We start from the raw sequence: 26,528 nt of genomic DNA, 5'->3' as shown, positions 1-26,528 counted from the left end.
TGCATTAAGCACTGCAGTGCATCTCCTCCTCATGGACTGCACCAGATTTGCCAGTTCTTGCTGTGAGATGTTACCCCACTCTTCCACCAAGGCACCTGCAAGTTCCCAGACATTCTGGCAGGAATGGCCCTAGCCCTCACCCTCCGATCCAACAGGTCCCAGACGTGCTCAATGGGATAGAGATTCGGGCTCTTCGCTGGCCATGGCAGAACACTGACATTCCTGTCTTGCAGGAAATCACGTACAGAACGAGCAGTATGGCTGGTGGTATGAGGGTCATGTCAGGATGAGCCTGCAGGAAGGGTACCACATGAGGGAGGAGGATGTCTTCCCTTTAACGCACAGTGTGGAGATTTCCTGCAATGACAACAAGCTCAGTCCAATGATGCTGTGACACACCGCCCCAGACCATGACGTACCCTCCACCTCCAAACCAATCTCGCTCCAGAGTACAGGCCTCGGTGTAACGCTCATTCCTTTGACGATAAACGCGAATCCGACCATCACCCCTGGTGAGACAAAACCACGACTCGTCAGTGAAGAGCATTTTTTGCCAGTCCTGTCTGGTCCAGCGACGATTGTTGCCAGTGATATCTGGTGAGGACCTGCCTTACAACAGGCCTATAAGCCCTCAGTCCAGCCTCTCTCAGCCTATTGCGGACAGTCTGAGCACTGATGGAGGGATTGTGCATTCCTTGTGTAACTCGGGCAGTTGTTGCTGCCATCCTGTACATGTCCCGCAGGTGTGATGTTCGGATGTACCTATCCTGTGCAGGTGTTGTTACATGTGGTCTGCCACTGCGAGGATGATCAGCTGTCTGTCCTGTCTCCTTGTAGCGCTGTCTTAGGTGTCTCACAGTACGGACATTGCAATTTATTGTCCTGGCCACATCTGCAGTCCTCAGGCCTCCTTGCAGCATGCCTAAGGCACGTTCACGCAGATGAGCAGGGACCCTGGGCATCTTTCTTTTGATGTTTTTAAGAGTCAGTAGAAAGACCTCTTTAGTGTCCTAAGTTTTCTTAACTGGGACCTTAATTGCCTACCGTCTGTAAGGTGTTAGTGTCTTAACGACCGTTCCACAGGTGCATGTTCATTAATTGTTCATGGTTCATTGAACAAGCATGGGAAACAGTGTTTAAACGCTTTACAATGAAGATCTGTGAAGTTATTTGGATGTTACAAATTGTCTTTGATCGATAGGGTCCTGAAAAAGGACCCTATCGATCATTTCTTTTTTCGCTGAGTTTACTTCTGTATATATAATGTATTTTCTACATTGGAGGTGTACTAAAACAATGATTGACAACAACAATGCTCATTCTCATTCATCAATCATTAATTTTCATATTCCTTCAGGTCATATGCTTCAATCCTATACCCCAACCTGAGCACTCCGCTCTGCCATCTCTGGTCTCTTGGCCGTCCCACCCCCACTGAGGGTCAGCTCCCGCTCAGCCCAGTCAAAGCTCTTCTCTGTCCTGACACCCCAGTGGTGGAATGAGCTTCCCCCTGAAGCTAGGACAGCAGAGTTCCTGCCCATCTTCCCAAAACATCTGAAACCCTACCTCTTCAAAGAGTATCAGTAATAAGACATCTCAGTCTTATCCCCCACCCTATAAAAACATAAATAAAATAAAATTGCATTTGTCCTTTCCTACTAACACTGACTTTGCTGGTAACTACTTTATTCAGGAAGAATGTACTTACTGTGATATGTGGTTGTCTAATCTTAAGACGAATGCACTAACTGTTAGTCACAATCAATATTAATTAGCTTAACATAACCCTTCAGCCTAACATATTGTAGGTCTTTGTAGTTTGCTTACACACTCACCAGTTTTTGTTAGAAAGTCTCCAGTGCCTGTCCATTTCCCTCTCTTGCCTCTATCACTCTGCTTTTGTCCTCCATTCTATCCTTTTCCTCCACCTCTCCCTCTCGCTTTTACCTTTCCCTCATCCACACACAAATCCACTCACTCCCTCACGCACACACGCACGCACGCACACACACAAACTCTCCCCTCTCTCTCTCTCTCGCTCCCTTTCTTTTTCTCCAGGTTCTACTGGGATTTCACAATGCTTCTCTTCATGGTGGGTAACCTGATCATCATCCCGGTGGGCATCACCTTCTTCAACGACGGGACAACCACCCCTTGGATCATCTTCAACGTCATCTCCGACACCTTCTTCCTCATGGACCTGGTCCTCAACTTCCGCACAGGCATCATCATCGAGGACAACTCCGACATCATCCTGGACCCCAAGACCATCAAGAAGACGTACCTGAAGACCTGGTTCATCGTGGACTTTGTCTCCTCCATCCCCGTGGATTATATCTTCCTGATCGTGGAGAAGGGGATCGACTCTGAGATGTATAAGACGGCCAGGGCCCTGAGGATCGTACGATTCACTAAGATCCTTAGCCTACTGAGGCTGCTGAGGTTGTCCCGGCTCATCCGCTACATCCACCAGTGGGAAGAGGTAGGACGACACTCCACACAGCCCCCCGAAATGCTTCATGGCCTATAGTAATTATCATAATGGATTGCATCTATTCGTCACTTTTCACAATAGTTCTCAAAGAACTTGAAAGGGGGGGAACTCAAACTAGCCTCATCAACTATTTATTGTCCTAATGATAGGAGAAAGGATGATAACTATAGTATACACATAGCACCATTCTCCTGGAGCTTGTAAGATGGAAACTCATCTCATCCACTACTAATGTGTAGTACCCACTCACAGCATCGTGGCTACATAATACATGGTTTAGGATAGTCACCATAGATAACTATGCTAGAAAGCTACATGGTTATGCTAGAAAAGTACACGTATTGTCAGAGAGAAGGTACAGTAGGGAGGTGGGACAGCATTGTATAGAAGCAATTTGCAGAAGCTCATCTTCTGCAAATTGCTTCTATACAATGCTCACAGCACCATCACGCAATTTCCCAATGATAATGGATTGGATTAAAAAAATGTTTACCACACTTTCCACTGTAGGTCTAAAGTGCTTTACTCTAGATGTAAAGTGCTTTTACATTGTACAGTGGTCAACTCACCTCATCCACTACTAATGTGTAGTTACCCTTGGGAGAAAGTAGGCTAACATCCCTACGTGACCCATGGGTTCAAGGTAGTCACTAGATGGCCAGGCTAAAGAGGACAAGTGGCTATTGTCACGGAAGTAGTCTAAGAGCCAGGATCATGCTAATGCTGATGATCGTAATGAAAGTGGGTAGGGAAATTTTAGGCAGTGATTTTGGGTAGTGATTGTTAGTGAATTGTGGGTAGTAAGTTTGGTTGTGAGTGGTAGTGAATTGGGTAGTGAGGGGTGGTGAATTGGGGGTAGTGAGGGATAGTGAATTGGGTAGTGAATAGTGTGACAGGTTGTCCAGACAAGTTGTCTAGGTGGAAAATCATAGAATGCTCTGCCAAGCATGAAATATTTGACAGGTACACCGCATTGTTCTGTACCCAGGACCTCTTGGTCCCCCATCCATTTGGACTTCTTTATAGATTAATATCAAAGCAGAGCTTTGGTCTAAGTGCCGTCAGGTCACCGAGTTCCATCTAAGAACTTTAGTTGTTGGCTGACAACCAATAAGCTGTGAAACAGACGATCAGTCTGGACCCAGCCCTGTCTGTGTTTGTTCCTAGTCGTTTGTCGAGGGCCAGGAGGTTTACTGTGCTGTTCTCGACCTGTGTGTTGTCGTTGGCAGGAGGGTTTCAACTTTAAAACACACTTTGCATCCTAATCACCATCAGTGCCGTCGCTGTCTCACCGTTTGACCCGCGACTCCCAGAAGGCGTCTGCTCATCTTGATAAGAAACACTTTAGAAGAGGCAAACACAGTTAATAAATGAAGAAGCCGAGGAGGAGGAGGTGGGGTGGTAATACGGCACACTGGAGGGGGTGCTCACTATGATTATATATCTGGCTAATTGTTATTATTATTATAATTCAGCTAGGCTAGCGTTCCTCGTAGGTTAGCCTTTAATTGTGTCACCATTCATTTTCTGTCTCTTTGTTAGCTTCGGATGGTACTTGATTGGTTGGTTTGTCCTTTGGCCATTACTAGTTATTCGTTCATCTACAATATTTAAAAAAATATATATTCTACCTTTATTTAACTACGCAAGTCAGTCAAGAATAAATTCTTATTTTCAATGACGGCCTAGGAACAATGGGCTAACTGCCTTGTTTAGGGGCAGAACAGATTATTACCTTGTCAGCTCGGGGATTCGATCTTGCAACCTTTCGGTTACAAGTCCAACGCTCTAACCACTAGGCTACCTGCCGCTCCCTGTGGTAGGTAGCCTAATATACCTCTGACCTATTCACTTTCCCCCCGCTACTGTGTTCTCTTGGAGGGGCCTTGGTCCGTCTATCTATCCCTCATCTCACATCGATGCCACAAAAGGTCTGATGGGGATAATGGGATCATTCAAACTTTTCTCTTATGAAAGTATTGGCAGGCCAGGCGTCGGGCGCTAGCTGGCATTTTGCAGTGGTGTGGATGGTGGATGCACTGGGCCCTGTGTGTGCCCCTTACCTTTGGATAATTGGATTTCTAACGACATGATGCGACAAACACACAGAGCGGTGCATGATGGTTAGAGGAGGACACTTGGCACGCATGGGAGAGAAGCGCTGAGATGGGTTGGTGTTAAACAGGCATAGACAGGCAGACAAGTAGACAGCAGTCCGATGGACGGATGGAGCAGTTGGCCGATCCTGAATGACTGGCAGATCTATCCCTCAGATGTCATATTTGAATACTTCCAAAATGCATCCTTCCATTTGATAATCACTGATCTGTATGGAGTTGGATAACTGAGTTCAAGATCTCTCCACCCTTTCGCTCGTATTCATAACGTCAAACAAGGAGGCATAGAAGGAATGAAGGAAAAATGCTTGTATTTAGTGGTTGTACAGGAATGATGGAATGGAAGAAGGATGCCTGCTTTGAGTGTTTGAACAAGGCCACAGAGTGGAGTTTGGAGAGGAAGTGTTGACAGTCCCTCTCCACTGTTTAGGGTTGAATGGCGTGCCCTTAACTTACGCTGTACTCTCTACTAATGGAAATTGCCATGGCGACATAACTCTTTGTTCTGTGGTAGTAGCAGGTTTGTTTTTGCTTTTGTTGTTATTATTCACTTGTCCAATTGATTACGTGAGTGTTTATTGTTTTACACACCAAAAACAACAGCGTTGTTTGGAAGACTGGAGGGCCTCAAGGAATAAGTCATTCTAGTTTTCACACAGAAGCGCTGAGAATACGCCTCAAACTGTTTTCTATTACTGCTTCCCTTTGGTTGTCTGTTTACGGTCAGTTAAGAACCGTGATGCTGTCCATGGTGCTGATTAGAGTTGTTGGGTTCTGAGAATATGAAAATATACTTATTCATGTCGCTGATGGAGTGCTGAGGTTTAGAGGGTCTACACCAGAAGTTAATGGTTACAGGAGGAAGGTATGTCGTCTGTGCAATTAAGCTTGGAATGTGTTGAGTGCAGGAAAGCGATTACATGTGGCAGGTATTTGATAAGGAGAGACGGGTGGAGATCTTAGAAACTAACAATGTCACCGAGGGAGAGAGGGTAATGTATAACGTTTACATGATGTCAGGATATGTTATTGTTAGCCATCAGGGATCCTCTGGAAGGAGAAGAGACACGGTCTGGTATCAATAACTATGACAGCCTTGAGTTGGGGAGGAGTGATCACTTTGGGGTAGAGGTCAGGTTAGATGAAGTGAGGAAGAACAGATATCACTAAGGTTCTGTCTAGCAACAGAGATGCATTGGCTGTTCAGTTGTGGAGGAGGAGACTCAGCTTAAAAGAAAGGGTTAAATATCAGTGCTCGTGTGATATGTTTTTTTGTCTGAGTGACAGCTGTGTTGGTTAAGCTTCTCTAGTATCCGTGAGTTATTTACTCAAAATTAGAACCTAACAGAGCCATACAGTTTGCCAATCAGTTACATGTTGGCACCAAACGTTCCATTAAAGTAGCATTCTAATCTGCATTCTCAGTAGAATGTAATGGTCTTGGAACCTGTGGGTGCCAACATGCTGCTCGTACGGATCCTATATATCTTAAACCGAGTTAGCAGAACTATGTATACTGTTAATATGGCTCTGGTACTGTACTCTTAGAAATCAAATCAAATCACATTTTTATTAGCATTTTATTAGCATATGCGCCGAATACAACCGTACAGTGAAATGCTTACTTATGAGCCCCTAACCAAACAATGCAATTTAAAAAAATATGGATAAGAAATAAAAGTAACAAGTAATTAAAGAGCAGCAGTAAAATAACAATAGCGAGACTATATATACGGGGGGCACCAGTAAAGAGTGAAAGTGCGGGGGCGCCGGTTAGTTGAGGTAATATGTACATGTAGGTAGAGCTATTAAAGTGACAATGCATAGATGATAACAGAGAGTACCAGCTGTGTAAAAGAGGGGGAGGGGGGTGGCAATGCACATAGTCTGGGTAGCCATTTGATTAGATGTTCAGGAGTCTTAAGACTTGGGGGTAGAAGCTGTTTAGCAGCCTCTTGGACCTAGACTTGGCGCTCCAGTACCTCTTTCCATGCGGTAGCAGAGAGAACAGTCTATGACAAGGGTGGCTGGAGTCTTGGACAATTCAGGGTCTTCCTCTGACACCGCCTGGTATAGAGGTCCTGGATGGCAGAAAGTTTGGCCCCAGTGATGTACTGGGCCGTTCGCACTATCCTCTATAGTGCCTTGTGGTCGGAGGCAGAGCATACCAGGCATCACTGCCATACCAGGCAGTGATGCAACCAGTCAGGATGCTCTCAATGGTGCAGCTGTAGAACCTTTTGAGGATCTGAGGACCCATGCCAAATCTTTTCAGTCTCCTGAGGGGGAATAGGTTTTGTTGTGCCCTCTTCACGACTGTCTTGGTGTGCTTGGACCATGTCAGTTTGTTGGTGATGTGGACACCAAGGAACTTGAAGCTCTCAACCTGCTTTCACTACAGCCCCGTCGATGAGAATGGGGGCGTGCTCTGTCTTATTTTTCCTGTAGTCCACAATCATCTCATTTGAGTACAGTATTGTTCCCTTGGGTACAAAGATCAAAATACACATGATGTACCTTCAGAGATACACATGTGATCTCACATGGTACTGTACGGTAATGCATTGAAGAAAGGTACATATTTGTACCCACCAAAAGATACAATGATGTTTTTGCCACTTAAAAGGAACTAATGGCTTTGTCACTGTGGTGGTGCCATAAAAGGCCAATTAGTACCATAATCATTATCATTATGATATTTTCCAGCATGCTCCACTGCAGGTAGATTTTTTAGAATTGTTTTAAATATCTGTATTTTTGCATTGACATTGATTGATTAATCTTATGCTACACAGAGATAAATAACAAAAAAAAATCTAAATTAATCCAATCATTTATTTTGATTTTTTGTACCCTTTACTGAAATGATTGTTCCAGTTTAAATGCCTTAGGAAGTCTCCTCACAATGTCCCTAACCCTGGCAGTCATTCTGAATGCAGGTTGCAGGTGAATACAAATTTGGAAAGCCTAACTCTGGCTGGATTCCAATAGGAATTGCACATCACTTTGCATGCCAGTATAACGTGACTTGCAGGTAGGGTTGCAAAATCCTGGTAACTTTCCCAATATTCCCAGGTTTTCCAGAAATCCCAGTTGTAAGATTCCTGGAAACGTGAAGGAATAAGCAAGAAATCCAGTATCCTTCAACCAGGGAATTTGGGAAAAGTTATCGGAATTTTGCAACACTGCTTGCAGGCCTGATGTGGCCTGTAAACTATGAGTTTCAGGCCACTGTATCATGGTAAAAGTAGGCCTCAAAATAAGGCCTTATAAAGAGTTTAGTTTTAATGATAACATTTGCCTAGGAACTCATTTGGTGAAGGCCACAGGATTGAAAAAAAAAAATGAATTCAACAGCCATGTCGCTATCACTAACAAATACAGTCATGGGGGGTAACTCTACAATGCACTTGAAAAGGCATGGCACACTGGGAAATTATATTGGAGGCATGGCTTAGTGGGGGTGTAGCTTTCAGATAGTTATTTTTTGGTCACCCGTGAGTGTTGTACCAGTTTAAGTGGTCTATGGTAGGGATACATTTTAGCCACTTACAAGGAACAAATGGCTTTGTCAATGTAGTGGTTCCTTATAAAGGCCAAATGTACCTTTTACAAAAACACACCTTTGTACCTGTGGACTATATGTAAGAAAGGTACTGTCTGAGTTATGAACTGGGGTACAATTATGTACCTACAGTATATCGTCACGTGTGCGCCCTCTCCGACCTCTAGGTCACCAGGCTGCTCATTATGGCGCACGCTTGTCACCCTCGTTACGCGCACCTGCGCGTCATCAGACTCACCTGGACTCCATCACTTCCCTGATTACCTTCCCTATATATGTCACTCCCTTTGCTTCCTTCCCCAGGTGTTATTGTTTCTGTTTCTGTCTCATGTCTGTGCATTGTTCGTGTTTCCTGTTTTGTATTATGTTGTGTTTATTTGTTAAAACACCCCCTATTGCTTCCCGACTCTCAGCGCACTCGTTACAATGTCTAAAGGTACAAAGGATGACCTAACAGAGTACCACCCCAGTGACAAGTGTTTGTACCCCTTTAAGAACAAAAATAATAATACATCTAACAGTGTGTCTGACCCTCTCCTCCTCAGCTGGTTAACATGTCACTAATCACGAGTTGACCTCTAAGCAGCAGTTGGACTCTTTATAAATAGATGTGATGAAGTGCAGTATTTTGTCCGTTTCCAGCTCATAGAAACCGACTGTCACAAGGCCTGAAAGGTTAAAGTGGCATTTCAAAATATCAACTGGTGATTCATGTCCAATCACAGCCCTTGTAGAGATACTGTATGAGGACAAAGTCACCAGTCAGTGACTGTGAGTTAGCAATGCACCATACTCTGACTAAACTGCATTTCGTTTTCCATCTTGTGTTTTGTTAATACTTCCTCAGGGGTCGTTGAAAGGTGATTGTCCTTGCGGTCAGTTTGGTTTTTGTGCAGAAATACAGATGTATATGTTTTGGTAAATTTTGTCTAGTTGGGCTTAGAGAAGTATAGACAGATTTTAGCTGGTTACCCCATGATTTCAGCCATCACACCAAAGGACTAATAGATGGTTGGCTAAAGTGACAACCTTGTGACTGAAGATGTTTGATAAGTGAGATGACGTATCAGGAATCCTGACGGTTTCCTGTCCATCACACAGAGAGAGTGTGTGTGTGTGTGCGCGTCTGTGCCTACAGATTTGTGTACTGGTATGTGTTTGTGCGGTAGTGAGTGAGAGACTCTTGTCATGTGTGTTACATCTCTGATTGATGTGTTGTACCTGGCTGTAACAAATGTCTGCTCTGTTCCTGCTGTGTCTGATGGGGAGCTGTCTTTCTTCTCTCATTAATCATGCTTGGTGTGGTCCAACGGTACAGCAGGCAACATGGTACTGCTGACTGGAGTCTTCTCATTTAATCCTGCTTCTAGGACTTGTCATCTTGATCGCAAGATAATTTTGCATTAACTCTTAAGGATCTCTACAGATCGGTGTCCCAACCACGGGACATTTGAGCTAATGTGCGCTAACGCAATTAGCATGAGGTTGTAAGTAACAAGAACATTTCCCAGGACATAGACATACCTGATATTGTCAGAAAGCTTAAATTGTTGTTAATCTAACTGCACTGTCCAATTTACAGTAGCTATTACAGTGAAAGAATACCATGATATTGTTTGAGGAGAGTGAACAGTTATGAACTTGAAAAGTTATTAATAAACCAATTAGGCACATTTGGGCAGTCTTGATACAACATTTTGAACATAAATACAATGCTTCATTGGATCAGTCTAAAACATTGCACATACACTGCTGCCATCTAGTGGCCAAAATCAAATTTGTGCCTGGGCTGGAATAATACATTATGGCCTTTCTCTTCTATTTCAAAGATGATGGTACAAAAAAACATATTTTTTTCTTTGTATTATCTTTTACCAGCTCTAATGTGTTATATTCTTCTACATTAATTTCACATTTCCACAAAGTGTTTCCTTTCAAATGGTATCAAGAATATGCATATCCTTGCTTCAGGTCCTGAGCTACAGGCAGTTAGATTTGGGTATGTCATTTTAGGTTAAAATTGAAAAAAAGCGGCGGAGGTTTTAAACAGGAAATCTCAAATGAAACAGAATTCCGTGACTGTGATTCTGTTTCTCGCTTTCTTTCTCTCTCTCTATTTCTCTCTTTCTCTCTCACTCTCTCTCTTTCTCTCTCTGCTTCTCTATCTCTCTCTTGCACAGGCACACATACACACACACACATACACACTCTCTCTCTCTCATCCTTTCTCTCCACTTGAACTAATTCTCTGTCTCTCTATCTCTGTTTCAGATCTTCCATATGACCTATGACCTGGCCAGTGCGGTGATGCGTATCTTCAACCTGATTGGTATGATGCTGCTGCTGTGTCACTGGGATGGCTGTCTACAGTTCCTGGTTCCCATGCTGCAGGACTTCCCCTCAGACTGCTGGGTCTCCCTCAACAAGATGGTGGTATGTGTTTGATTCATGACATCGTTTACATTCATAAGTTAAACCAACGAGTAGAGAGGCAATAGGAAACATCGGTCATAAAAAATTCATGAATCAGTTCTTATTCATAAACAATAAGAATAGTCTCCCACACTTACACAATGCACATATCAGTAGTATTTAGTAACCACAGAAGCATTTCATAAGATAGGCTCAATGCTTGCTTTAATACAGATACTCTTGTTGATTTATCGATTGCCCAAAAGACCTTCATCTAATTGCTCTTGATGAAAGCTTCCTAATGAAGGCTTATTGGGAAAACACATCAATGTGTTATAACTAGAAATCAATCCAATGAGTAGTTCTATTGATGGTTGTTTGAACTGTCTCCTGTTAGAACCGTCAGCCAGTGAGCCAGACACAGCCAGCAGAGCCATCTAAGGACGAGCGAGGGAAAGCCCTCTCGTTCTCTCACCGGGGTGGGCCGATGACAGGAAAGATTAAAGGGGTGAAATGGGAATGTGTCCGGGCAGCTGGCTCCTTTGTTCCTGTCTCTCTCCTCTGAGAGATAAAAGCCCACTGTTTATACACTCTTAGAAAATAGGTTTCCAAAAGGGTTCTTTGGCTGTCCCCATAGGAGAACCCTTTTTGGTTCCAAGTAGAACTCTTTTGGGTTCCATGTAGAATCCTCTGTGGAAAGGGATTTACATCGAACCCAAAAGGTTTCTACCTGGAACCAAAAGGGTTCTCCTATGGGGACAGTCAAAGAACCCTTTTCGAAACCTTTTTTCTAAGAGTGTATAAACCGTTTCTAGGTTAAATATAACCTTTTTTTCCAAGAGTGTAGGTCCATCCGTCAGCTCAGCCTTTTACAGATCCATGGAAAACTGCCCTGTCTCCCAGGCCCTAGCCACGAGGCACAGCTCTAAATGGGTTTTTAAACGGATTGGGTTCTGTTCCTCTGCCATCATTGGGCCTGTAAATCTCGTACATTTTCTGTTAGTTAAAAATTTTCCTGCAGGGAAGATGTTGAAGTGTGTTCCTTTTTATCAACGTACAGAACTAATACCCCATCAAATGAATCACCCGGTGGGCCTCAAGCAATGAGAAGAGAAAACAAGTGTTTTCCTTTCATCCAAGTTGTGAAGGAACGAATCCCTCTTGGTTTGTGATGTTCGATTGAATTATGCTCGACTGTTATCTGTGCTGTGTTTTCATCTGTTTGATGTTTCAAATCAGGCCAGTTGATTGAGAAAGGTGATTACGACTTTGGCTCTGCTTCCCAATCGTACAACCTTGTGAAGTATTGCAGGGTTCAGGTGAGGGGTCAAGTGACCAGAATAGATATTAGTTGATCAGTTGATTGATCAGGTAACCATGATAATCTGAAAGGCTTGTTTGAGAAAGGCTTGTTTGAGAATGTGATGAGAACAGTGAGGATCATGTGGATCGGCCAGGACACTCTCTCTAACGAAAGGTTCAGAACATCACATCCTACCTGTCAGGAGCGTTATTGTCAGTTCCCATAATTGTGATGTCAGACTGTAATAAACCTCCATAACCTGCTCTGACAGATACTTAATGTCATTCATATGACAACCCAACACAGGCATTCTAACTGGCCACCTCAAAGCAAAAACTCAGAGTTTACCCTTCTATGATAGACAACTAGGGGTCCTGAGGACTGTGTTGTATACTGTACAAACTCCCACATGATACTCTCTCCCACCCTGACAGCTAGCCTAGCTCTGGCAGGCCGTTGACATCCTCCTCCTCCTCCCCCCACCTAGTATAACCAAGGCCAGGATCTCTCCAGAGGGCTGTCACTCTGTAGCGAGCGGCCCAGGTTGGCAGGATGCAGTGTTCCCGAGGCCCCCTGAGACCTCCCTCCTATTGAGTGGCTGGCTACTCGTAATATTATCCGCTATGTAGCAGCCAGGACATCCATCATCACTACTAGACCTACACACGCTAAAGTACAGGCCAGTGGAGGTGACAGGAGGGCACACGGGCAGTAACTCATGGAGGGCGAGGTGAGGCGGATGAGGGCAAGGGCGGGCGGGTTGTAACCCTTTTTGAAGAGTATAAACTGCCTGTTCCCTTCTTTGTTGAATGGATGATGTCACATAAGGCTAATTATTCAATCATAGAGCGGTAGAATTCCAAAATACACAATCTAGAACCTAAAAGGGTTCTTTGGCTGTCCCCATAGGAGAACACTAGCAATTACCATGGCAATTAAGCATCGATTCTTGAACATTTTAAATAGACGGATGTTACAACCACCAGGGAACGCTGAGCAATTCTAGTCCGTTCTATCAATTTGAATTCTATGTTGGGAGGGATTGTGGATTAACAGTGAGAGAGAGTTTGTTTTTCCTCTGCAGACAGAAGAGCCATGCGTCACAGGAGTGAAGGGGCTAAATGGATAATGATAGCGGCAGCAGCAGCAAACAGACAGTCAGGCTTTCAGAACTGTAATTATTGGTGTTGATTAAACACTACCGTAAAGAACAGACGTGCTTAACTGAAACGACTGGCCAAGATATACAGAGGCTCTTGTGTACCTTTAGTAAAACTGCTTCCTCGAGACGTCCGTCTCTGCCACAGGAGACTGGTGAATGGAGGAAGGCTCATAATGGCTGGAATGGATTAATGGAATGGCATCAAAAAAAAAATAATAATAATAAATGCATCAAACACATGGAAACCATATGTTTGATACCTTTCCATTTATTCCATACCAGCCATTACAATGAGCCCGTCTTCCGATTTAAAGTAACACCAGCCACCACTTCCCTCTGTGCGTTACTGCATATACAATAACTAGTCTATCCCACCCGGCAAAAACTAGTTGAATAAACGTTGTTTTCCACATAATTTCAATCCCCAAAATCTATGTGATGACATTGAATCAATGTGGAAAACTGATTGGATTTGCAAGAAGAAAACCTAAGGGCATTTCCTATTTTTAACCTAAATCCAATGATGGCGAGATTTCTTTATTTCACGTTGAATAACAACTCGACCAAATGTAAATCAAAACTAGATATTGGGCTGACGTCTGTGCCCAGTGGGATTGGACTAGTATGCAGTATCGGGGTGGGCTAAAGTGAATTTCGAGTTTCAGAGCCCGTATCCAACGCTACATAATTAACTGTGATCAGACCCACAACGGGTAACGAGTGGAAACAGTCATTGGAATTCAGTGAAGGAATCCGACATAATGAGTTTGTTGTCACTGTCTGAGAGAGAGGCAAGACAAAGGAAGAGATCATATCTAGCCCCATTAGCTGGTCTGGGTTTTGAGTGTGTGAATAATCCCACCAAAGTCATATGTTCCTGAATGTACAGCAGGGGCTATGTGACAGTGCAAGGGGTTTTACACTGTCTAGGGCAGCGTTTCCCAAACCCTGTCCTCGGGACCGCAAGGGTGGCACGTTTTGTTTTTTGAATCAGCTGTGTAGTGCTAGGGCAAGAAACGAAATGTTCACCCCTTGGGGTCTGGAAAACGCTGGTCTAGGAGTTCGGGGCCATAGGCAATGACTTAAACGTAAAGGAGACCGGAGCGCAGTGCAAACAAAGAGGCTTTTCTTAAGAAAAGGCTCATTAAATCCTGGCTCTTTCAGAGCTCTACAGGGTCCGATTTTAAACATAGAAAACAGAACAAAGTCAACAAGGCTAGCCAAAACCTTAAACTCTGCTAATCATATCGGCCCTAGCAATACCTTCGCGCGACATGTGCTCTCCCCCAAAATGAGCGCTGCACACCTTTACATCTTTAGGCTGTCAATTAGAGGGCTGCCACATCCTCATTGAGGGGACCGTGTTCAGCTGCAGCTTGTTCCCCTAGCCCTGCTGTACCACAAGCCAATTCATTCTAACATATGGAGAACTGGGGTTTGCCAGACAACAACATATTGAAACTAACAGCAACATGGGAACAAACACCTCTGTAGATTTTGTCTAGACTATGTATATGATAAAGGGCAAATGGGCAAGCAAATTAATCATATGAAGAGAAAGGTTAGCTAAGCTTCTACCACATTGCATGTGGAGTTCAGTAGTTCCATGTCATAATAATAGCGTCTCTCTGGCCTTATTTACTGTACTGCTCCTCTGTGGAACCCGAGTAAACCCTATTAGACACGTCCATCAGAGCTGCTGTTTCCCTTCCAAAAAAAGGCTTTATGAGAAAAGACCGAAGCCATACAAATGGATCCAGACTCCCACACTACAGACCCCATCATCCTCATGGGTGCCACTGTTCCTCTGGCGCTGCGAATGAATGGGCTCGGAAAAGAGGATGTCTGGCCTTCTGCTCACAGATTAAACAAATATATGACAGTGTTGTGTTCTCCTCCCAGTGGTATTGATGGAGGGAGAGCGATGTGGCGTGGGGGGGGGGGGACAGAAAGAGAGAGAGAGATGGCCTGGCTGTCTCTGTCTGTGGCTGGTCACTATAAATTCAGTCAAGCTAGTGTAATAGAGTCTGCGGCTGCAGACAGGGCTGAGCTGTCGGCTTCATAACGTGCTGTTCTATATCTGCTGATATTTGCTCAGCTTATCGCTCCCCAACTACACGTGTTGATTGTCTCTCATTGGCTCTCTCTCTTTACATGCCTATCACGGCCAAGCAAAGCCCTGGCCCCCTTTTTGTTCTGAGAAAGGGAAAATATATGAGAATGTGCAAGCACAAAGCAAAGCAAACATACATCTCTGTGTTCTGGGTTCTTTTGTTGCATGTGTTGGCTATGACCCAGTTCCTTTGCGGTGAGGTCGACAGTTAAAAAAAAAAAATATATATATATATATATATTTCACCTTTATTTAACCAGGTAGGCCAGTTGAGAACAAGTTCTCATTTACAACGGCGACCTGGCCAAGATAAAGCAAAGCAGTGCGACACAAACAACACAGAGGTACACATTGGATAAACAAATGTACAGTCAATAGCACAATAGAAAAAATCTATATACAGTGTGTGCAAATTAGGTAAGATTAGGGAGGTAAGGAAATAAATAGGCCGTACTGGCGAAGTAATTACAATTTAGCAATTTAACACTGGAGTGATAGATGTGCAGAAGATGAATGTGCAAGTAGAGATACTGGGGTGCAAAGGAGCAAAAAAATAAATAACAATATGGGGATGAGGTAGTTGGATGGGCTGTTTACTGATGGGCTATGTACAGGTGCAATGATCTGTGAGATGCTCTGACAGCTGATGCTTAAAGTTAGTGAGGGAGATATGAGTCTCCAGCCTCAGTGATTTTTGCAATTCGTTTCAGTCATTGGCAGCAGAGAACTGGAAGGAAAGGCGGCCAAAGGTAGGAATAGGCTTTGGGGTTGACCAGTGAAATATACCTGCTGGAGCGTGTGCTACGGGTGGGTGCTGCTATGGTGACCAGTGAGCTGAGATAAGGTAGGGGCTTTACCTAGCAAAGACTTATAGATGACCTGGAGCCGGTGAGTTTGGCAAAGAATATGAAGTGAGGGCCAGCCAACGAGAGCATACAGGTCGCAGTGGTGGGTAGTATATGGGGCTTTGGTGACAAAACGGATGGCACTGTGATAGACTGCATCCAATTTGCTGAGTAGTGTGTTGGAGGCTGTTTTGTAAATTACATCGCTGAAGTCAAGGATCGGTAGGATAGTCAGTTTTACGAGTGTATGTTTGGCAGCATGAGTGAAGGATGCTTTGTTGCAAAATAGGAAGCTGATTCTAGATTTAATTTTGGATTGGAGGTGCTTAATGTGAGTCTGAAAGGAGAGTTTACAGTCTAACCAGACACCTAGGTATTTGTAATTGTCCACATTACAGAACCGTCCAGAGTAGTGATGCTGGACATGCGGGCAGGTGCGGGCAGTGATCGGTTGAAGAGCATGCATTTAGTTTTACTTGCATTTCAGAGCAATTGGAGGCCACGGAAGGAGAGTTGTATGGCATTGAAGCTCGTCTGGAGGTTAGTTAAGACAGTGTCCAAAGAAGGGCCATAAGTATACAGAATGGTGTCATCTGCGTAGAGGTGGATCAGAGAATCACCAGCAGCAAGAGCGACATCATTGATGTATACAGAGAAAAGAGTCTTGAGAGAATTGACAACAGGACAACAGGCCCTCCAATTTGACACACTGAAATCTGTCTGAGAAGTAGTTGGTGAACCAGGCGAGGCAGTCATTTGAGAAACCAAGGCAGTTGAATCTGCCGATAACAATGTGGTGATTGACAGAGTCGAAAGCCTTGGCCAGGTCGATGAATACGGCTGCACAGTATTGTCTTTTATTGGTGGTGGTTATGATATCATTTAGGACCTTGAGCGTGGCTGAGGTACAGCCATGACCAGCTCGGAAACCAGATTGCATACCGGAGAAGGTACAGTGGGATTCAAAATGGTCGGGGGATCTGTTTGTTAACTTGGCTTTCGAAGACCTTAGAAATGCAGGGTAGGATAGATATAGGTCTGTAACAGTTTGGGTCTAGAGTGTCTCCCCCTTTGAAGAGGGGGATGACCGCAGCAGCTTTCCAATCTTTGGGGATCTCAGACGATACGAAAGACAGGTTGAACAGGCTAGTAATAGGGGTTGCAACAATTGCGGCGGATAATTTTACAAAGAGAGGGTCCAGATTGTCTTGCCCAGCTGATTTGTAGTGGTCCAGATTTTGCAACTCTTTCAGGACATCAGCTATCTGGATTTGGGTGAAGGAGAAATGGGGGAGGTTTGGGTAAGTTGCTGTGGGGGGTGCAGAGTTGTTGACCGAGGTAGGAGTAGCCAGGTGGAAAGCATGGCCAGCCGTAGAAAAATGCTTATTGAAATTCTCAATTAACATGGATTTTTTCAGTGGTGACAGTGTTTCCTAGCCTCAGTGCAGTGGGCAGCTGGGAGGAGGTGCTCTTATTCTCCATGGACTTTACAATGTCCCAGAACTTTTTAGAGTTTGTGCTGCAGGATGCAAATTGCTTTTTGAAAGCTAGCCTTTGCTTTCCTGACTGCCTGTGTATATTGGTTCCTAACTTCCCTGAAAAGTTGCATATCACGGGGGCTATTCGATGTAAATACAGTACGCCACAGGATGTTTTGTGCTGGTCGAGGGCAGTCAGGTCTGGAAGGAACCAAGGGCTATATCTGTTCCTGGTTCAATATTTTTGGAAAGGGGCATGCTTATTTAAGCTGGTGAGGAAAGCACTTTTAAAGAATAACCAGGCATCCTCTACTGACGGACTAGGTCAATATCCTTCCAGGATACCAAGGCCAGGTCGATTAGAAAGGCCTGCTCGCTGAAATATTTTAGGGAGCGTTTGACAGTGATGAGGAGTGGTCATTTGACCGCAGACCCATTATGGACGCAGGCAATGAGGCAGTGATCGCTGAAATCCTGGTTGAAGACAGCAGAGGTGTATTTAGAGGGCAGGTTGGTCAGTATGATATCTGTGAGGGTGTCCGTGTTTACGGATTTGGGGTTGTACCTGGTAGGTTCATTGATAATTTGTGTGAGATTGAGGGCATCTAGCTTAGATTGTGGGACGGCCGGGGTGTTAAGCATGTCCCAGTTTAGGACACTTAACAGTACGAGCTCTAAAGATAGATGGGGGGCAATCAATTCACATATGGTGTCCAGGGCACAGCTGGGGGCAGAAGGTGGTCTATAACAAGCGACAATGGTGAGAGACTTGTTTCTGGAAAGGTGGATTTTTAGAAGTAGAAGCTCAAATTGTTTGGGAACAGACCTGGATAGTATGACAGAACTCTGCAGGCTATATCTGCAGTAGATTGCAACTCCACCCCCTTTGGCAGTTCTATCTTGTTGGAAAATGTTATAGTTAGGGATGGAAATTTCAGGATTTTTGGTGGCCTTTCTAAGCCAGGATTCAGACACGGCTAGGACATCCAAGTTATCAGAGTGTGCTAAAGCAGTGAATAAAACAAACTTAGGGAGCAGGCTTCTAATGTTAACATGCATGAAACCAAGGCTTTTACGGTTACAGAAGTCAACAAATGAGAGCGCCTGGGCAATGGGAGTGGAGTTAGGCGCTGCAGGGCCTGGATTAACCTCTACATCACCAGAGGAACAGAGGAGGAGTAGGATAAGGGTACGGCTAAAGGCTATAAGAACTGGTCGTCTAGTGCGTTCTGAACAGAGAGTAAAAGGAGCAGGTTTCTGGGCACGGAAGAATAGAGTCAAGGCATAATGTACAGACAAGGGTATGGTAGGATGTGAATACAGTGGAGGTAAATCTAGGCATTGAGTGACGATGAGAGAGGTTTTGTCTCTAGAATCATCATTTAGACCAGGTGAGCTCACCGCATGTGTGGGAGGTGAAACAAAAGGGCTAGCTAAGGCATATTGAGCAGGGCTGGAGGCTATACAGTGAAATAAGACAATAATGGGCCTTCAGGGGACGTCGCAACGGAGGAGCCTGTTGAAACCCCTCGGGCGAATTACGTCAGTAGACCAGTCGTAATTTTTATTTTATCTTTATTTAACTAGGCAAGTCAGTTAAGAACAAATTCTTATTTTCAATGACGGCCTAGGAACAACTGCCTTGTTCAGGGGCAGAACGACAGATTTTTACCTTGTCAGCTCGGGGATTCGATCTTGCAACCTTTCGGTTACTAGCCCAACGCTCTGACCACTAGGCTACCTGCCACCCCAAATGGATTGCCGGGGATCCGTGTCGGCAGAAAAAGGGGTCCAGGCCAATTGGCAAAATATGTATTGTAGCCCAAGGAGTGGCTGATGGCCTAGCACGAGGCTAGTTTCAGGCTCACTGGCGCTTACTTCGGGACAGAGACGTTAGCCAGGGGGTAGCCACTCAGATAGCAGATAGCTAGCTGTGATGATCCAGGTGAAAAGGTTGAGAGCTTGCGGTAGGAAACTGAAGATGTGGAGAAAAAGCAGTCCGGTATGCTCTGGGTTGAATCACGTTGTGCAGACTGGCAGGAGTTGACCGAGCTAAGATTAGCTGATGACCGCTAGCAGTGGCTAACTGACTACTAGCTAGTAGCTAGTTAGCTGGCTGTTGAGGGTTCCAGTTCTAAAGTATAGAAAATAGCAGATCCATACCACATTGGGTGAGGTGGGTTGCAGAAGAGTATGTTGAAACTGAGGTTAAAAATATAAAAAATATATACGAAATATTTACGAAAGAAAAAAGATACATACACGGGACACGACAAGACAAAGACAAAAACATCTGAACTGCTACGCCATCTTGGAATCAATTGTACTGATCGGGTATTGCTTATGTATGGTCTGGACATACTACTTGTGTACAGTGAGCCAGCAGAGTGTATCAAAGAAAAGAAACGTAAAAAATATTGGGACACAGCCCCTAAGGATTCAAGGAGACCCCGATGTCATCAAATACATCCTGTTCTCCTCTACCTACTACTGTACTTCCACGCCAGGCTCTCAAAACCTGAGCATATAGCCTCCTATCCCTGAAGTGTTTTCAGATGGGAAAGAACTTAATAGGTTTAAACAGTATGGGGGTAGCCCCCTGTAATCCATAGGAAGTCTAGTTGGAGCCTCACTTGGTGAGGTATAGCATCGCTTTCATAGTTGAACAGATTGTTTATACATGTATCACTTTGATCCTGTATGCTCCAGTGTGGTTAACCCCTGAGACTGCCTCTTTCTCTCTCTCTCTCTCTCTCTCTCTCTCTCTCTCTCTCTCTCTCTCTCTCTCTCTCTCTCTCTCTCTCTCTCTCTCTCTCTCTCTCTGTCTCTCTGTCTCTCTGTCTCTCTGTCTCTCTGTCTCTCTGTCTCTCTGTCTCTCTGTCTCTCTGTCTCTCTGTCTCTCTCTCTCTCTCTCTCTCTCTCTCTCTCTCTCTCTCTCTCTCTCTCTCTCTCTGTCTCTCTCTCTCTGTGTCTCTGTGTCTTTCTCAGCTGTCTGGGCTATTTTCAAGCCAAAGTGCTCATCATTCATCCATTATTCACTCTCTTTCACTCTACTGTTTCTGTTTGGGTTTTCACATCCACCATTTAGCCGCAACCCCTGCAGTGGGGCCAACGGTTATTTTAAGAAACTCTCTTCCTTCTGTTTTATTTCCTGAGTAAAACAGTCCCCCCTTTCCACTCTAACCATTTAATACAGAAGATCCTAGATATGGATCAGCTAGTGTCCAGGGTTCTACTTAACTGATAATGCCAGAGAAGCCAGTGTTTGGAGGATATATTGACACAGGTGTTGTTAGGCCCGAGACAAAGTCGATATCCTCCAAACACTGGCTTCGAGGGCATTATCACTTTTATACAACGGGATACTAACATACTCAAATAATGATTAACATATTTTCATTAAAAACGTTATTTTTATTAATGTATTCATACTATTTCATCCTTCCACAAGATATGGTCCCGTCACAAATCTAGGGTTGCTACCCAAGCCGGCTGGTCGTTCGTTCTATCGGCTCGGTTGCCAGAGACGCGACCCAGTCGTTCAGTCTTTTTGTTCATTATCTATGAACGCTACCCAGTCGTTGGTTCCAAATGTTCCATTGCCATACTGGCTGGAAATGTTCTTATCCCTTGCTTGCTAGCTAGCCAACTACGGCAAAGTAACGGCATTTGCATTTGTTAAAGCTGTTTTCTAGTGACATTTATTTCGATACATCCATAACAATGCGCTAATGAGGCGCAATTTCCCCTGGCATAGAAATTGTGCTCGCTGTCTGTCTCGCCTGACATTTGCAACATTGTTTCAATATTTATGTCCCATAGTAATGAACGAGTCGGGATGAAACAGACAGGCAGGCAGCGTTTCTCAGCCAGTCGAAATCATGAATCAGCTGACATAATTTTTATGGATATATACAAAGAAATGTAAATTGAAAAAAGCTAAAACCAAACAAAGTCAGCTAGTTTGCAGTCTTTCCATCTTCAGTTCTAACTGATTGTGTTAGCTGGGTTGTTGGCTAGCTACTCTGAACAACAGTGTCCCGGACAGCAAGGTTTATACAAATCCTCGCTGTTGAAAACTAAATGTTAGTCTAAAAGAATTGTGAGATAATGTCTAGATGCTTTTTTTTTGTGGAGATCAAGTTTATAAATTGCCTGGCTGGGCTGATGAGACAGTGGATTGCGCAGTCAGATGGAACAGAGTAAATAGGCATTTTAAAGTCATAGATTTAGCCGGTGGTAACTTGTGGAACAGACACCCGCTGGAATGCGGTTTTAACCAATCAGCATTCAGGATTAGACCCACCTGTTGTATAATATATGTTGTTTCAGCATAGCATATTATAGTAGAAGAGTGTACATGTAGCTGTTTAAAACAAAGAGAAACAGAAGAGCTTTATTGTATTTGCAAGACAAATTCCCTCCCCAATAAAGTTTCTCTATTCTATTCTATCATAGTCGATTACATTTAAACCTACACCACTGAATGCAGTCTGGAGGGGAGAGCAGGACGAAGTGGAACATTTTGACTGCAGTCTCTAGCTGTACCCTTTCCCTGCTCTGCTCTGCTGTGTGTCGTGGGCGGTAGAGAAGGGCATGGGAAATAAGAAATCTATGGAGGCCTTGACTTTGTATCAGTACAGAACATTGTGTGCTTGGTAGGAATAATGGATAACTGAACTGCTTCTCAGTTGGCCACAAGGTGTTGTTGACATCAGAGGCTCCCTGGATAGGGGCTATGTTCCAACACTATCATCCGGTCCCAATTCGCCCCCTAGCCCTTCCCCTTGGCCTTATCCATATTTTGCAGATCTGTAAAGTTTTAGCAATATGGTTGAAGCTCCACCACTGCACTACTTATACCTATCCAGATGCTTCAGATCTGGTAACGTCAAAGGGTTATGGCCAAGGGGAGGGAGTATGGAGTAAAGTGGGACTGGCTGGCATCCTTTCCTTGTGACTTTTCTTTCCACTAATAGACAGGTGAAAGGGTTGTCGAAGTCTCTATGACTGTCTCTTCAGCTGTAAACACAATTCAAATAAGAATTCAAACAAGGAGAGGAGGCAAGGAAAGGAAGCTATTCAAAAGTACTGGGACTTGGCCAGACTATTAGGACGTGGCCTTTAGTTGCTTCTTTCCTGGACATTTTCTGTTGACTACACAGCCCTCACTGCAAGAAATTGCTGAGATTGTATCAAAAACAAACCGCAATATTTCAAATCGACTGGAGAACACTCACTGTAATACAAAATGAGTGGAATACTGCACCTCTGCACCTTTAAATTATTGGCGCCATCTCATAGACGTGCATAAAAATGAATTCTGAGCCACAGTATTGTTTTTATTGGTTGCATAATGTCACCCTGTGTGTGTGTGTTGTTGTTGTTGTTGTGGTGTGTGGATTGAGATTCAGATTTGTGAAATGGCATATTTAATTGCCTGTCATTAAAGGAAAATACCCCAAAACTGTTGGTATTTTTTTTCATTCGTCCCAAAATTGTGCTTGTCAGCAATCAACTTGTCAAGATATGTAACTTAAAAAATACAGAAATCACCCCCGTATGATGCATTTTGCTAAATATATCTTAAACTTGATTGCGGACAAGCGAAACATTTTGGGACAATACCAAAGGTTTTCGGGTGGAATTTTCCTTTAAAGTCTCTGTGGAAATTAGCTCAGAACCTCCTCTCCTCCTCTCACTGATTAGGCCTCACAGGATTCCCCCAATCTCTCTCTCTCTCTCTGTTTCTTTCTTTCTCTCTTTCTCTCCTCTCTCTGTCTCACTTTCTTTCTCTCTTTCTTCCTTCCTCTCTCATTTGTTTTTTCTTTCTCCCTCTCCCTCTGTCTCTAACCCTCTTTCACTCCCTCTCTCCCCCTTTCCCACCCACCCTAATTATCCTTCTCGTCCTCTCTATCTCCCCTGAGTCCTCATTTATACAACTTCCTCTCCGTGTCCCCTTTGTCCCCAATTCTCATTTTTCTGCCCTCTCTATCTCCTACCCTCCTCTCGGTCTCTCTCTCTCCCTGTGCGTTTTTGTCTCTTACTTTGAGTCACCAACTTCCTCCATTCCTTCTCCTCTCCTCCCCAAATGGGTAACTTCTGTCTTTAATCCATATTTAAAATATTTTCTGTTTAATTTCTCTGTCTTTCTGCAGAATGACACCTGGTCGGAGCTATATTCGTTTGCAGTGTTCAAGGCGATGAGCCACATGCTGTGTATCGGCTACGGTCGGCAGGCCCCGGAGAGCCTGTCTGATATCTGGCTCACCATGCTCAGTATGATCGTCGGGGCCACCTGCTATGCTGTGTTCATAGGCCATGCCACAGCACTCATCCAGTCCCTGGACTCGTCCCGACGACAGTACCAGGAGAAGGTAAGGAGCCTCTCCCTTCATCATCGTTCCGCTATCGCTCAATTCTGTTATAACTATGGTGACGATCATGTTGCCTGAATGGTGCAGTGAAATTATAGCTTCCTTTCCTGTGTATTAACACATGAATGAATGAATAAATGAACTGCCATTACAACTTTACTGCTAAGCTATTCTTTCTCTTCATATTACTTCTGATATAAATAATTATACACTTATTATTAGCTATGTAACAATTTCATAGTAAAATGTAGTGATCATTAATAAAGTAATACTTACTTTATTTTTTATTATTGAACCACTAAGGACCATTTGGTTTTACCTAGTAGGTAGTAAGGTCATCGCAATAGAAACTATCTCCATTTGAAAAAAATATAATTTTCTATATCAATCTTATTAGTGGTTATGACCATGTTAAATTTAACTGCACTATTTTATTTGTTCCAAGTTAGCCTATATATACACTGCTCAAAAAAATAAAGGGAACACTAAAATAACACATCCTAGATCTGAATGAATGAAATATTCTTATTAAATACTTTTTTCTTTAAATAGTTGAATGTGCTGACAACAAAATCACACAAAAATTATCAATGGAAATCAAATTTATCAACCCATGGGGGTCTGGATTTGGAGTCACACTCAAAATTAAAGTGGAAAACCACACTACAGGCTGATCCAACTTTGATGTAATGTCCTTAAAACAAGTCAAAATGAGGCTCAGTAGTGTGTGTGGCCTCCACGTGCCTGTATGACCTCCCTACAACGCCTGGCCATGCTCCTGATGAGGTGGAGGATGGTCTCCTGAGGGATCTCCTCCCAGACCTGGACTAAAGCATCCGCCAACTCCTGGACAGTCTGTGGTGCAACGTGGCGTTGGTGGATGGAGCGAGACATGATGTCCCAGATGTGCTCAATTGGATTCAGGTCTGGGGAACGGACGGGCCAGTCCATAGCATCAATGCCTTCCTCTTGCAGGAACTGCTGACACACTCCAGCCACATGAGGTCTAGCATTGTCTTGCATTAGGAGGAACCCAGGGCCAACCGCACCAGCATATGGTCTCACAAGGGGTCTGAGGATCTCATCTCGGTACCTAATGGCAGTCAGGCTACCTCTGGCGAGCACATGGAGGGCTGTGCGGCCCCACAAAGAAATTCCACCCCACACCATGACTGACCCACCGCCAAACCGGTCATGCTGGAGGATGATGCAGGCAGCAGAACGTTCTCCACGGCGTCTCCAGACTCTGTCACGTCTGTCACATGTGCTCAGTGTGAACCTGCTTTCATCTGTGAAGAGCACAGGGCGCCAGTGGCGAATTTGCCAATCTTGGTGTTCTTTGGCAAATGCCAAACGTCCTGCACGGTGTTGGGCTGTAAGCACAACCCCCACCTGTGGACGTCGGGCCCTCCTACCACCCTCATGGAGTCTGTTTCTGACCGTTTGAGCAGACACATGCACATTTGTGGCCTGCTGGAGGTCATTTTGCAGGGCTCTGGCAGTGCTCCTCCTACTCCTCCTTGCACAAAGGCGGAGGTAGCGGTCCTGCTGCTGGGTTGTTGCCCTCCTACGGCCTCCTCCACGTCTCCTGATGTACTGGCCTGTCTCCTGGTAGCCTCTCCATGCTCTGGACACTACGCTGACAGACACAGCAAACCTTCTTGCCACAGCTCGCATTGATGTGCCATCCTGGATGACCTGCACTACCTGAGCCACTTGTGTGGGTTGTAGACTCCGTCTCATGCTGCCACTAGAGTGAAAGCACCGCCAGCATTCAAAAGTGACCAAAACATCAGCCAGGAAGCATAGGAACTGAGAAGTGGTCTGTGGTCACCACCTGCAGAACCACTCCTTTATTGGGGGTGTCTTGCTAATTGCCTATAATTTCCACCTGTTGTCTATTCCATTTGCACAACAGCATGTGAAGTTTATTGTCAATCAGTGTTGCTTCCTAAGTGGACAGTTTGATTTCACAGAAGTGTGATTGACTTGGAGTTACATTGTGTTGTTTAAGTGTTCCCTTTATTTTTTTGAGCAGTGTATTAGATTGTTCCGTATTGATCGACACTGTGCATCAAGCAAGGTTTCTTTAAGTTGTTTGTTCTCCCTTTGCACCACTTCCACCTTGCTGTGAATAGAGTCTACAGTACCTTTCAGCGCCATGTTCTCTTTCCTTAGATCATCAATCTGATGTTGGCTGAATTCTAGACTAGCACATAATGCATTGATGTCCTCTCGTAATATATCCAAGATATCAAGTTTGGCAAGCCTTTCATTGATGGATTTTAACAAGTCAACATATATATCAGTAAACCACTCGCCACACACGCCCTCTTACTAGGGGATGGTTTGGTTCCATAGTTGATACCTATTGGCCAACCTGGTTTTGATTTGTTTTGTTGATTTGGGCTGGTTGTCCTTAACAATGCTTGAATCCTCCAAAACCAGCAACATGTTTCTTTGAGTTCGTAAGTATCTCTCGTCAATGAATCGTTCAAGCTCTTCAATGGATTCTGAATCATCCAGCGTGTTTACAGGCAGAGTTAAACACACAACCAAACTGTTCAGCCGCAGCTGAAAACCGCTGGTTGAAAGTCTCAGAGTCAGTTTTCCATATGACAGGTCTCCAAATGTTTTCTTGCTGGTTCCTTATGTATTTAAA

General features: G+C 44.2%; 1 protein-coding gene across 1 annotated transcript in view; it reads left to right on the top strand.

The window, feature by feature from the left end:
• Window positions 1-26,528, top strand: part of LOC129824351 (potassium/sodium hyperpolarization-activated cyclic nucleotide-gated channel 2-like) — a 55,761-nt gene that overhangs the window by 4,316 nt on the left and 24,917 nt on the right. Inside the window, exons 2-4 of the mRNA XM_055883939.1 lie at window positions 2,059-2,482; window positions 10,448-10,609; window positions 23,648-23,866. Coding sequence (XP_055739914.1) covers window positions 2,059-2,482; window positions 10,448-10,609; window positions 23,648-23,866 — 805 coding nt within the window. The remainder of the gene's footprint in view (window positions 1-2,058; window positions 2,483-10,447; window positions 10,610-23,647; window positions 23,867-26,528) is intronic.

This window comes from Salvelinus fontinalis, chromosome 26 (genome assembly GCF_029448725.1).
Source record: "Salvelinus fontinalis isolate EN_2023a chromosome 26, ASM2944872v1, whole genome shotgun sequence".
NCBI classification, from domain to species: domain Eukaryota; kingdom Metazoa; phylum Chordata; class Actinopteri; order Salmoniformes; family Salmonidae; genus Salvelinus; species Salvelinus fontinalis.
This window is presented reverse-complemented; position numbering and strand designations above follow the sequence as displayed.